We start from the raw sequence: 12,233 nt of genomic DNA, 5'->3' as shown, positions 1-12,233 counted from the left end.
ATAGATTTCGGATCCAGCCAGTTACTTTTGTTCTTGAATGAACGAGAATCAGTCGAGTGAATTATTCAGTGGTTCACTTCTTTCGGTCCTGAATTACAGAACCCTGCACATGACATGCAGGAAAAAAATAGTAGGCTAAATTGTGCGCACTATTTACTAATTTACTAATTGTTTGCAAGATTTACTTTTTTTCCTGCATGTCATGTGTGGGGCTCCGTACTGAATGAATCAGAGTTTTGAACAAATCGTCTGAATGAATGATTCAGTGACTCACTCATAAAGACATCTTTTTCCACAGTCACATATCGTGTTATACTGGCGTAACTGCATATCCTGCAAAAAAAAATCCCCACCACTAATACACTCTGTAAGTTACTAAATAAATAAAAAAAAATCACAGAGGATGTTTCTTTCTACTTCAAAACACTACTTTACTTATCCCCAATGTTTTGAAAATGATTTGAGAAAGTTACATGTCTGTCCATTAAATTTTTATTCAAGATGACACAATGACAGAAGAGGCCAGTCATACAGAATTATGATTATAATGGCACTGAAAGATATCTACACTACATTAGTTGTGCTGCATTTTGGTTTGACTGAATCAAAGCAAAGCCCATGCATTTGCTATGCTGCTTTATTTCTGTAGTCCATGAAAAATGTAGGTTAAGCTTCCAGCACAGAGTGTTCAGCAATTTCGTCCAGAGCTCCTGGTAACAGGCAAACAAATTTAAGATTCACCACAGAATCCCAAAATAAATCAACTGACAGCTCTGCTATAAAGCAATGCCATGCCACTCATTTAAAATTAATAGGCACAATCTAAATCATTTAGATTTAAATATACTGCATATAATAATTTGAATAATTTAAAATCAAAAATATAAACAGGATCCAGTGTATTGGGGTTAGTTTTATTATATCTCTTCAGTCGCAGCTGTAAAATCTAAAACTGATTTACAGAAACAGATGCAAGAGTGAAGATCTGTATTGCCAGTTGACAGACATGACTAATGAAGAGCCCTTCATGACCTGAGATTGTGCATCTCACATGAAATCTATCTGAGCATGTGGAGAGATGAGAAGACTTAACCATGACTGACAACTCACAATGATGAACGTCAGATGAGGGGTCACGATCATGCATATAGCAGTGAAATTTTTCTCCAAAGGGACCCTGAGGTGAACAGAATTCAGTTTTATTGCATTATTATTCTGCATGCATGAAGCTTATGGCTTTCATCAAGCGAAACGCATGTCATAGAAACCACATCATCACATTTCCATTCTTGCCACTGACCTGTTTACAAGCCAGGCTAATGTAAATGCACAATCACTCAAAATAATAATAATAATAATAATAATAATTCTTTGGTTAAACTTAATTTGGTTGTGGGCAGAGGTTTCACACACTGGAAATTGATTTTTTCAAAGGGATAGTTTACTCAAAATGAAAATCTTCATGTCGTTCCAATCCTGTATGAGTTACTTTGTTCTGTGAAACAAAAAGAAGATATTTTGGAGAAATATTTTCCCATGAAATTAAAAACAAATAATTTTAAGATTTGCTCTCTCTGTGCTTGCTTGCAACTGGAAATGACTGGCCTAGTTTCAGCAATGCTGTATTAACAGCGGCGGATATTATTTGTGTAACTCAATTGGATTAAGTAAACTTCCGTTTTACAAATTGAAGTGTATTGCATGAATTGAACTAGCTCATTTTTATTAAGCAAGCAGCAAAAATCATTTCTGAATGTTTCAAATGTTTGCTTTCTCTTACAGTTGTTTGTATTAAATACAAAATACTGCACATCATATACTGTATTGCACCTATTTTCATTGTTTAATGTTGTGTTTCATCTTTGGTATTTTGCTCAAATAATCAAGAGTGAGGAAGATGTTCAAAATTGTGACTAAATAAAACTGGTTATGGAAGGTCAAGTCAAGTGCTTCACTGAATGTAGACTGAATATTTAAATATTTTGTGTATACGTACAGTAATTCTTTAAATAAAGGTGGCAAAAGGGGTTTTTGCAGTGATACCATAGAAGAACCTTTTTGCTGTTGTTGTTCAAAGAACCCTTCAGTGAACAGTTCTTGAAAGAACTTTTTTCTTCTTAGTGAAGAACATTTTAAAAATCTAAAGAACCCCTTTCCACTATAAAGAACCTATTGTGGAATGGAAATGGATGTTAAATGTTCTTCATGGATTCATACAGTGAATGCCAATAAAGAACTTTTATTATTAAGAGTGTATATATGAATCTGACACACATTACAGCAAAGCCTGCAGAATTTATGTAATACATGTACATTGAATATCAACGCATAATGCAGAAATTGTTTCAAATTAACAATGCTTAATTTTAATTTTAAAAATGAATGACTTCAATAACTGGATTTAGATGTTATGACAAATTGTGCACCTCCAATAACAAATTCCATTTTTTCTCAATTTCATAGACTATCATTTGAACAAAAGTGAAGAAAAATAGAGAATTTGCTTGAAACGTTTTTATTTACACAGAGCCATGTACAATCCAGCAAAGTGAACTATTGCAATTGACTCATGCTATCAGAAGATGTATCAGAAGTGGAAATATATTTAAACATTTGTTTTTCCTCAAAAAAAACTTTGAAACTCCATCAGAAAGACAGTGTTGTTGATGATGTGCAGATTGTGTTCACACTGCAAATGGACTGAACTATTCAAAGTGCTTAAGGTCAGTTTAGAAACAGTTCCTCATGGCTTTCTCCTCTAAAGGTCCGAAAAGTTCAGTCAATATTTTACGGCCCTTTTTTCCCCAGCAGGAAAGAATAAACTCGGTTTCAGTGAATGTCCTGAAACTCAGCTTTTGGAAACACTGCATATTTTATGGAGACATTGGCTGTTTGAGACGGCCGGAAATCAAAATGTTTCCATGAATCAACTATCATGGTTTCATATATCACATTACCAGTCAGGAGGTTGAATACACCTTCTCATTTCTTATATAACTATTATTATTATTATAACTATTTCCAGGATTCTCAGAAGCACAAATCTTCATAGCTGGATAAACTTCTATAGTTGTGAACGGAAACTATAACAAATATCATTTGTGCATTCCCATATGCTGGACACTTGTTAAAGTTTTTACATCACTATCTGCTTCAATTCACTCATTAAATGAAAATAAATAAAAATATAGATAGATAGATAGATAGATATTTTGGTAACACTTTATTTTAAGGTGATGTAGTTACACAGTACTACATGTGCTTACTATATAATAAAAGTAAATTATGCATAATTACAACTAACCCAAAACCATACCTTACCCATAACTTATTTAAGTATTTACAGTACTTATTTGAGTAAGTACAATGTAACTACGTCACCTTAAAATAAAGTGTAACCCATATTTTTGTTTCTCCCATAAGCTTTTTACGAATATTTCCTTAAACTTGAATGGGAAAAACATAAAAAAAGTGTGTCCAAATGAATCGCTGGTAATGTAGATGTATTATATGATATTTCAAATCAGCAATGTCTGATAAATCCATGTTGTAGAGGTATGCGATAATGATGCATTTAAAAGTTCAAACAAGTTTCAGTGGCTTTTTCCCTAACGTCACATCCCGATCTCCATCTGCACCACGGCAACTCCAGACGGAGCCTCCGCCACCTTCTTCCTCCTGTAGACCAGTTTGGCCAGGCTCCGGATGGACGGAGTGGCTCTAAACAGCAGTTTCTTGAGGCCGGTGCGGTACTCCTGTCGGATCAGACAGTACAGCACCGGGTTCAGACAGCTATTGGTGTGCGCCAAGCACACGGTGATGGGGAACGCGTAGGCCTGCGTGTTGTAAAACGCGTTACTGAACGGCACCAGGTCGAATTTGATGAGCACTCCCCAAAGGGTCAGCGCCTGGTTGGGCAGCCAGCACAGAAAGAACGACAGAACCACGATGGTGACGGATCTGGTGACTTTGGAGCGGCGCTTGTGCCGCCCTCTCTCGCTGTCCGAGCCGGGAATGCCGCTGACGCGCCGCCGCAGAACGAAGCGAAGCAGGAGGAGGTAACAAACGCAGATGATGACCAGCGGAATCACGAAGCCCAAAAGGACCTTCTGGGTCTGATAGAGACCGAGCAGCAGCTGCGGGTCCCAGCTGCCGGAGTCCGGGAAGCGGACGAGGCACAGCTCGTCGTCGGACACCTGCGCCGTTGTCGAGTACACCGCGTGAGGGATGGTGGCCACCACGGACACGAGCCAGATCCCCAAGCTGGCCCACTTGACCTCGGCCGAGGCCGTTTTGGGACTTTGCATCCGTAGGGAAGAGGACAGAGAGCAGTAGCGCGCCACGCTCATGGCCGTCAGGAAGAACACGCTTGCGTACATGTTCATGGTGGTCACCGAGCTGATGATCTTGCACATCACCTTTCCAAACGGCCATCTGAAGTCCAACGCGGTGTCCACGGCCCAGAACGGAAGGGTCAGGACGAACTGCAGGTCTGTCACAGCCAAACTCATGACGAAGCAGTTGATGGACGACTGCTTGAGTCTGTGGCGCGACTGGAGAAGGTAAAGTGCCAACAAGTTCCCGACGAGCCCCAGCGCGCACACGATCAGGTAGACGAGCGCAATCACAACGCGCATGGCCATGCTCGAGCTGTCTCCGTAGAGCTCCGGCGCGGACTCTCTGGAGAGCAGCTGCAGCCAGCAGCGGAGCGACAGGTTCTGGACAGTCCGGTTCGACAGCGCATCGCCCTCGTCCAGTGCCGGACCGCACGACGCTAAACCCGGTGCCAACACGCTGCTGTTCCCCTGCATGGCACGGTTTTACGCACCCATACGATTTCTATAACATTCCATGCGCTACACAAATGTTTCCCTAAAATTCATTCTACAGGTGCAGCATGCGATCCTAATGTGTGTAAACTCTTTATTCCCAGATTCAGATGCTGCTGCGTGAATCTGTGCTGCTCCTCTCTCCTCTGACTCACCGCACCTGAATGAGCTCGAGAAGCATCACTGAGCTTTTATAGGGGAGACTGGCTGCTGTCACATGGGGAAGTTTTCACTTATATCGTTAAAAAAAGAGATCATAAATATAGTTGTTTTTTATTGTTATTTAACTTATTAGGCTATTTACCAGACATTTGAGTATGGATGAAAGTATCTTCCAAATCAATGAATGTATATTCTACAAGACTGAAACTCCACAAATACTGTAGGAAATTATAGGAGCAGTTGGCATAAAACATGTCTATAAACTGTTTTTTTTTTTTTTTTTTTTTTCACATTATGAAATAAAAATCATTAGGATATTAAGTAAAGATCATGTTCCATGAAGATATTTTGTAAATTTCCTACTGTAAATATATCAAAAATGTATTTTTGTGAGTGGATATGCATTGCTAAGGACTTCATTTGGACAACTTTAAAGGCGATTTTCTCAATATTTTGATTTTTTTGCACCCTCAGATTCCAGATTTTCAAATAGTTGTATCCAAATTTTGTCCTATCATAACAAACCATACATTAACGGAAAGCTTATTTATTCAGCTTTCAGATTATGTATAAATCTCAGTTTCAAAAAATTTACCCTTATGTATGGTTTTGTGGTCCAGGGTCACACACATATATATAGATTCTCTAAAAATGGCATTAGATATATATATATCATAAGTTTTGAATGATTAAATAAAAATTAAGCAAAATATAACATCATTTATTTGTTTGATTGTTTGTTTGTTTATTGGGGTTAAAAATGACTCAGGCATATTTTGTAACACCCAATTTCTGTACCTTACAAAACATTTTAAACAGATTTTTTATTGAATTTTGAACTTTATTGATATTTTGTACTTTTATATAGTGTTTCATATTTAAAAAAAATCTTTTGACTACATTCTTTTTAAGGCATATTTCTCAAAAAACAAACAAAAAAAAAATCATGTGGGTCAAATTGTGTTGCATAAATGACTTTTCTTCCTGGTCAATAACAGTGGAAATGTTCAATTGTTTTTTTTTTTTTTTTTTTTTTTTTTAGCAAAGACATTAGGGAGTGTGTCTATACTCAAACATTCTATAAAAATGATCTCACCTCTAGAAATATTCGTGGTAATAAATGCTCTGAGAACAGACACACACACACATACAGTGGTGGTCAGAATTATTGGCACCCTTGGTAAATATGATCAAAGATGACTAAAAATAAATCTGCATTGTTTATCCTTTTAATCTTTAATTCATAAAATTAGCAAAAATCTAACCTTTCACTGAAGGAAAAGAATTGAAAGTGGGGGGAAAATCACATTATGTAATAAATTCTCCAAAGCACATTGGCCACAATTATTGGCACCCCTAGAATTTTTTATGAGTAAAATATCTCTGAAGTATATTCCCATTCATATTTACATTTTTTTAGCAGGGTGATCATTAACATGAAATTGTCCAGCCATCCTGTTCCACAGGAGTATAAACATGAGGAAACACAAAGGCCAAATTCCCTTAATCATTCATCACAATGAGAAAAAACAAAGATGATTTGCAGCAAAAGATTGTTGAGCTTCACAAAATAGAAAGTGGCTGTAAGAAAATAGCTAAAGCATTGAAAATCCCCATTTCCACTATCAGGGCAATAATTAAGAAGTTCCAATCAACTAAAGATGTTACAAATCTGCCTGGAAGAGGACGTGTGTCTAAATCGTCCTAATGCGCGGTGAGGAGGAAAGTTTGAGTTGCCAAAGACTCTCCAAGGATCACAGCTGGAGAATTGCAGAGATTAGTTGAGTCTTGAGTCTCAGAAAGCCTAAAGAAAATTATCAAACAGCACCTACATCCCCACAAGTTGTTTGGGAGGGTTACAAGAAAAATCCTCTGCTCTCATCCAGAAACAATCTCCAGAATATTCAGTTGTCAGACAAGACCGTAACTTCAAACAGGACCGGCTTCTATGGTCAGATGAAACTAAAAAAAAGAACTTTTTGGCAGCAAACCCACCAGATGGGTTTGGTGCACACATGGATAAAAAGTACCCCATGCCCACAGTTAAATATACTGCTGGATCTTTAATGTTGTGGGCCTATTTTTCTGCCGGAGGTCCTGGACATCTTGTTCAGATACTTGGTATCATGGATTCTATCAAATACCAACAGATAAAAAAATCAAAACCTGACCGCTTCTGCTAGAAATCCAATAATGGGCCGTGGTTGGATCTTCTATCGGGACAATGATCCAAAACAAACATCAAAACCAACACAAAAATGTGTTACTAAGCACAAAATTAAGCTTCTGAAATAGCCGTCCCAGTCCCCTGACCTGAACCCTAAAGAAAATGAGTGGAGTGAACTGAGGAGAAGAAGCACAAACATGGATCTGGGAATCTGAAGGATCTGGAGAGATTCTGCATGAAGGAATGGTCTCTGATCTCTTGTCAGGTGTTCTCCAAACTCATCAGGCATTATAGGTGAAGACTCAGAGCTGTTAACTTGGCAAAAGGAGGTTGCAAAAAGTATTGAATAAAAGGGTGCCAATAATTGTGGCCAACATGTTTTGGAGAAAAAATATTTATTTCATAATGTGATTTCCCCCCCACTTTCAATTTTTTTCCTTCAATGAAAGGTTAGATTTTTGTTAATTTTATGAATTAAAGATCAAAAGGATAAACAATGCAGATTTATTTTTATAGTCGTCTTTGATCATATTTACCAAGGGTGCCAATAATTCTGACCACCACTGTATAAAATGAACCCCAAAGCCATTAACATCGTCCTAGCTAGAATCATGGGCTTAACGAGGAGTGAATTTTTGTAGTTGAAACACAAAAGCCTTTTCATGAGTGAAGCAAAGTGGCCTAACTGGAACACATATCAGTTCATTCATTGAGTTTCCAAGTTTTTCACTCTTGGGAGATACTGAGATGAATTAAACAGTTTGTCCTGAAAATCGTTTCTGTGTGCACTTTTAATAATCTGAGAATGCATATACCTAAACTTTTATAGGTCAAACAAGGTGACTTTTCTGAATGTCCCTTTTCCTTGTGTATGTACATTCAGCACATTCATGAAGATTCTTAATAGTCCTTGTGCATGAAACATAAAGGTCATTATTTGCTGAAAAGACTGAAAAGACAGTCATCATACTTTTTTTCCCCCATACTATACGGTTAAGGGTTAAACATAAAAAAATAGGGTTGACACTTTATTTATGTTGGTAATTTAGATATAGAGGATGAACTGATGACAGGAAAAACAACTATAAATTGATTCAAATTTAAACTATATTCCTTAAACAATAAGTTTATATAGAAACGGAAAAAAAAAAAAAAAAAAAAGGCACTGCTAAAATATTTTTCTCATGTTAGTAGTGAAGCAGAAATCATCTGATCAAAAACACCTGCTCAGACCAAATAAAACTGTTTCAAATTCACTTAACTGTGATAAAAGCAAACTAATTTGTATCTTTACATAACTTTAAATTTATAAAATTCCTTTAAAGTTAGTTTTTTGATAGCCAAATATGACTGAGAAATGTGAGAGACGGTGCCTGAATTCTGTTGAGTTTGATGACCTTCAAGATTTGCCTGTAAAAATGGGTCAGTATTCAGACTTCATATCCCATCAGAAGTGTTATTGGAATGCAAAGGGAATGCATTCTAACAACACTTATAAGTGTTTAAGTCACTTATTAATGTGTTGCATTCCAATAACACTTAAGGCAGGAACACACCAAGTTTTTGTTCGTCGGCCAACTAAATTTTCTCAGTGTGTTCCACACCGTCGGCTGAAGTTGGTCCTCGTTGGCTTTTTTTCGGCCGATTCGACATGCTGAATCGGCGTTGGAGCTCGTCGGTCCGTCGGGCCATCTGATCATTCTGATTGGCTGTTCAGCTACTGCCACCTGCTGGTACGGAAAGGCATTTCATCTTACGCAGGCGCAGAATGGACGTGCTATTTGGCTATCGGCTGTCGAGCGTCGGTTTGGTGTGTCAGGCCAACTTTGGACCCAGACGCTGCCGACGTGAGCCAACCCCGCAGTCTGCTTTCGTCGCCACTAGTTCATCAGCATCGGCTTGGTGTGTTCCTGCCTTTATAATAACACCAGAATTCTTCTCAAAGAGCCGAGTTAAGCAGGAGGATGGACATCTGAATGTGTTCAGAGAATCACTGACTGCTCCGATCTCTCTAACTGAATTCCCTTTGAATTCCAATAACACTTGAAGCAGCAACAACTGAACCTCAAACTGAAAACAGGAAAGCGACAGTATGTGTAATAAATCACGAATCAACATAGTTTAAAGGGTTAGTTCACCCAAAAATGAAAATTCTGTCATTTATTACTCACCCTCATGTCGTTCTACACCCGTAAAACCTTTGCTCATCTTCGGAACACAAATTAGATATTTTTGATAAAATCCGGTGGCTCAGTGAGGCCTCCATTGCCAGTAAGATAATTAACACTTTCAGTGCCTAGAAAGCTACTAAAGACATATTTAAAACAGTTCATGTGACTACAGTGGTTCAATCTTAATGTTATGAAGCGACGAGAATACTTTTAAAATAACGACTTTTTAAAAAAAATAACGACTTTATTCAACAATATCTAGTGATGGATGATTTCAAAACACTGCTTCATGAAGCTTCGAAGCTTTACGAATCTTTTGTTTTGAATCAGTGATTCGGAGCGTGTATCAAACTGCCAAAGTCACGTGATTTCAGTAAACAAGGCTTTGTTATATCATAAGTGTTTTCGAAATTTCAATGGTTCACCACTGGGGGGCCTAACTTTGGCAGTTTGATACATGCTCTGAACCACTGATTCGAAACAAAAGATTCATAAAGCTTTGTTAAGTCTCACTGAGCCATTGGATTTTATCAAAAATATCTTAATTTGTGTTCCGAAGATGAATGAAGGTCTTACGGGTGTGGAACGACATGAGGGTGGGTAATTAATGACAGAATTTTCATTTTTGGGTGAACTAACCCTTTAATACCATCTGTTCTGTTGAGTTTGATGGCCTTCAACATTTGCCTGTATATGGGTCAGTATTCAGACTTCATATCTCATCATTCCAATAACACTTATAATACCATCATACTGAACCAGAATTCTTCTCAAAGAGCCGAGTTAAGCAGGAGGATGGACATCTGAATGTGTGCAGAGAATCACTGACTGCTCTGATCTCTCTAACTGCATTCCAATAACACTTGAAGCAACAACAACTGAACTTCAAACCAAAAAAGGGAAAGCGACAGTATGTGTAATACATCACGACAACATAGTTTAATACCATCATATCAACATAGATTAATACCATCATATTTGCTGTGCATTGTTCTTAAAACAATGTTTATGTTGGTAACAATGACAGTCTCTAAGCCAGCTATGCAAAGGGAATGCAGTTAGAGAGAGATCAGAGCAGTCAGTGATTCTCCGCACACATGATTCAGATGTCCATCCTCCTGCTCAACTCGAAACTTTGAGAAGAATTCTGTAATCCAGAACAAACTACTCGGCCCTGAGCTCTGTGAGACAGTGATTGATCATGTTGTGATTGATCAGGTGGAGGGGCAACCGACTTTTCCTCAAGGTGGCTGATGCATTAATTGAGTTCATTCCAGGACAACTGGCTTTGCACAGATATTCAGTCTGGGATTAAGTGGCTGTTCTCAAAACGTTTGGTCCAGATAAACCCTGATGTGCACAGAAACAGTCAAGATATAATGTGGAATGTGTACAGGATCATAATTAATAATCAATCCTTAATCATTCTAATGGGACCAAACAAGAATCCTCAAAGAATCAAATAAAAATGATAATTTTTTAGTCCCCAAAATATGATAATTAAAAAAAAGGTTTGTTCTTTGTTTTTTATTAATGCTGCACTATGTAGCTTTTGGCCCTCTAGAGGTTGAAGCATAAAACTACAAGTGAAATGCGGAGGAACATTGTTTTGATATTGACGTGAGTTGTGCTTCAGCTCCACTACTCTGTGTGGATGAATCTGATGGCTTGAGGCGCGCCGCTGTGCTCATGGTTGATTTTCACTGCGACAAGATCAAAATAAACCAATATCGAAAGAGGGATATCTGAAAATAGTTCTTATGAGAAGGTAAGTAGCTTATATACCGTTTTTTTTTTTGACTTCAGTTGAAATCAACTATTTTAAAATAACGGCACAAAAGGTTGCCATCGCTGACATTAGATATTAAGATTGCTATTCATACTGATAACAGAGGAAACTATTGGCAGGGCTATTTATAGATAAATAAGCCAAAGTAGTAAGTGGCTTAGAGACTGGCTACATAAACATTTAATTGAGAACAATGCACAGCAAATATGATGCTATTAAACTATGTTGTTTTGTGATTTATTACACATACTGTCACTTTCTTTTTTTCGGTTTCCCCTTAATCTGCATGTTTCCAACCACGGCGCCGCCATTTTGTTTTCGCAAGTGAAAACGGTGCATCAGTTCTAAAGCCATGGCAAAAGTTTGAGCAAAGCATACTAACTCTGTCCTTGGCTGCACAGATGAGCTCAGAACACTATTTAGATCGTTAGCTGGATATCCTGCAAGTTGACCCTGGCAAGCAATTGCTAAAAAAAAGGAGCATTTCTTGGAAAAAAATATTAGACCATTCACAGCATTTGATAGCAATCATAAAGGTTAGCTTGGTGTGTATGGCTGTTTGGCAAACAGGTACGCTATGTATATTGGCCGTCCATACGGGTTTTATATTAACATGACGGCACATGCTAGTCGATGAGTTGAATCAACACCACAGTAACTACATAAATTAATCCACTAACCATTCAGCAACGTAAAGTTTCATTTTAAAAGTTGTAACTTCTTCCTGAGTCTCTCCATCAGTGTCGACTCCGGTTTGAACAATGTAAGAACTCCGTTACTGACAATCCTCATTTTGGCTGCGTGAGATTCTCCAGCTTTGTTGTTGTTGAGCAACTGAAGTGCGAGCTGTTAAAGCTCCGCCCTCTTCTGGAAAGCAGCCGGGAGCAGCAGCTCATTTGCATTTAAAGGGACTCATAAAAATGGTATGTTTTTGCTCACACCCAAATAGGAGCAAATTTAACAAGCTATAATAAATGATCTGTGGGGTGTTTTGAGCTGAAACTTCACAGACACATTCTGGGGACACCAGAGACTTATATTACATCTTGTGCATAATAGGTTCCCTTTAAATCCATATAGTAGTAGCCTGACCTTCTTTCTTTTATTTACAGATA

At 37.9% G+C, this 12,233-nt stretch overlaps 1 protein-coding gene across 1 annotated transcript; it reads right to left on the bottom strand.

The window, feature by feature from the left end:
- Nucleotides 1-2,499: 2,499 nt before the first annotated feature.
- Nucleotides 2,500-5,693, bottom strand: rxfp3.2a (relaxin family peptide receptor 3.2a). The gene has a single exon (XM_051913162.1). The coding sequence runs from the start codon at nucleotides 4,809-4,811 to the stop codon at nucleotides 3,615-3,617; it is 1,197 nt and encodes a 398-aa protein (XP_051769122.1). The 5' UTR covers nucleotides 4,812-5,693; the 3' UTR covers nucleotides 2,500-3,614.
- Nucleotides 5,694-12,233: the final 6,540 nt, after the last annotated feature.

Source organism: Ctenopharyngodon idella, chromosome 2 (genome assembly GCF_019924925.1).
Source record: "Ctenopharyngodon idella isolate HZGC_01 chromosome 2, HZGC01, whole genome shotgun sequence".
NCBI lineage: Eukaryota > Metazoa > Chordata > Actinopteri > Cypriniformes > Xenocyprididae > Ctenopharyngodon > Ctenopharyngodon idella.
This window is presented reverse-complemented; position numbering and strand designations above follow the sequence as displayed.

Bases quoted from the DNA above. Each gene is read 5' to 3' on its own strand.
- rxfp3.2a (XM_051913162.1), bottom strand. From the start codon at position 4,811: ATGCAGGGGAACAGCAGCGTGTTGGCACCGGGTTTAGCGTCGTGCGGT.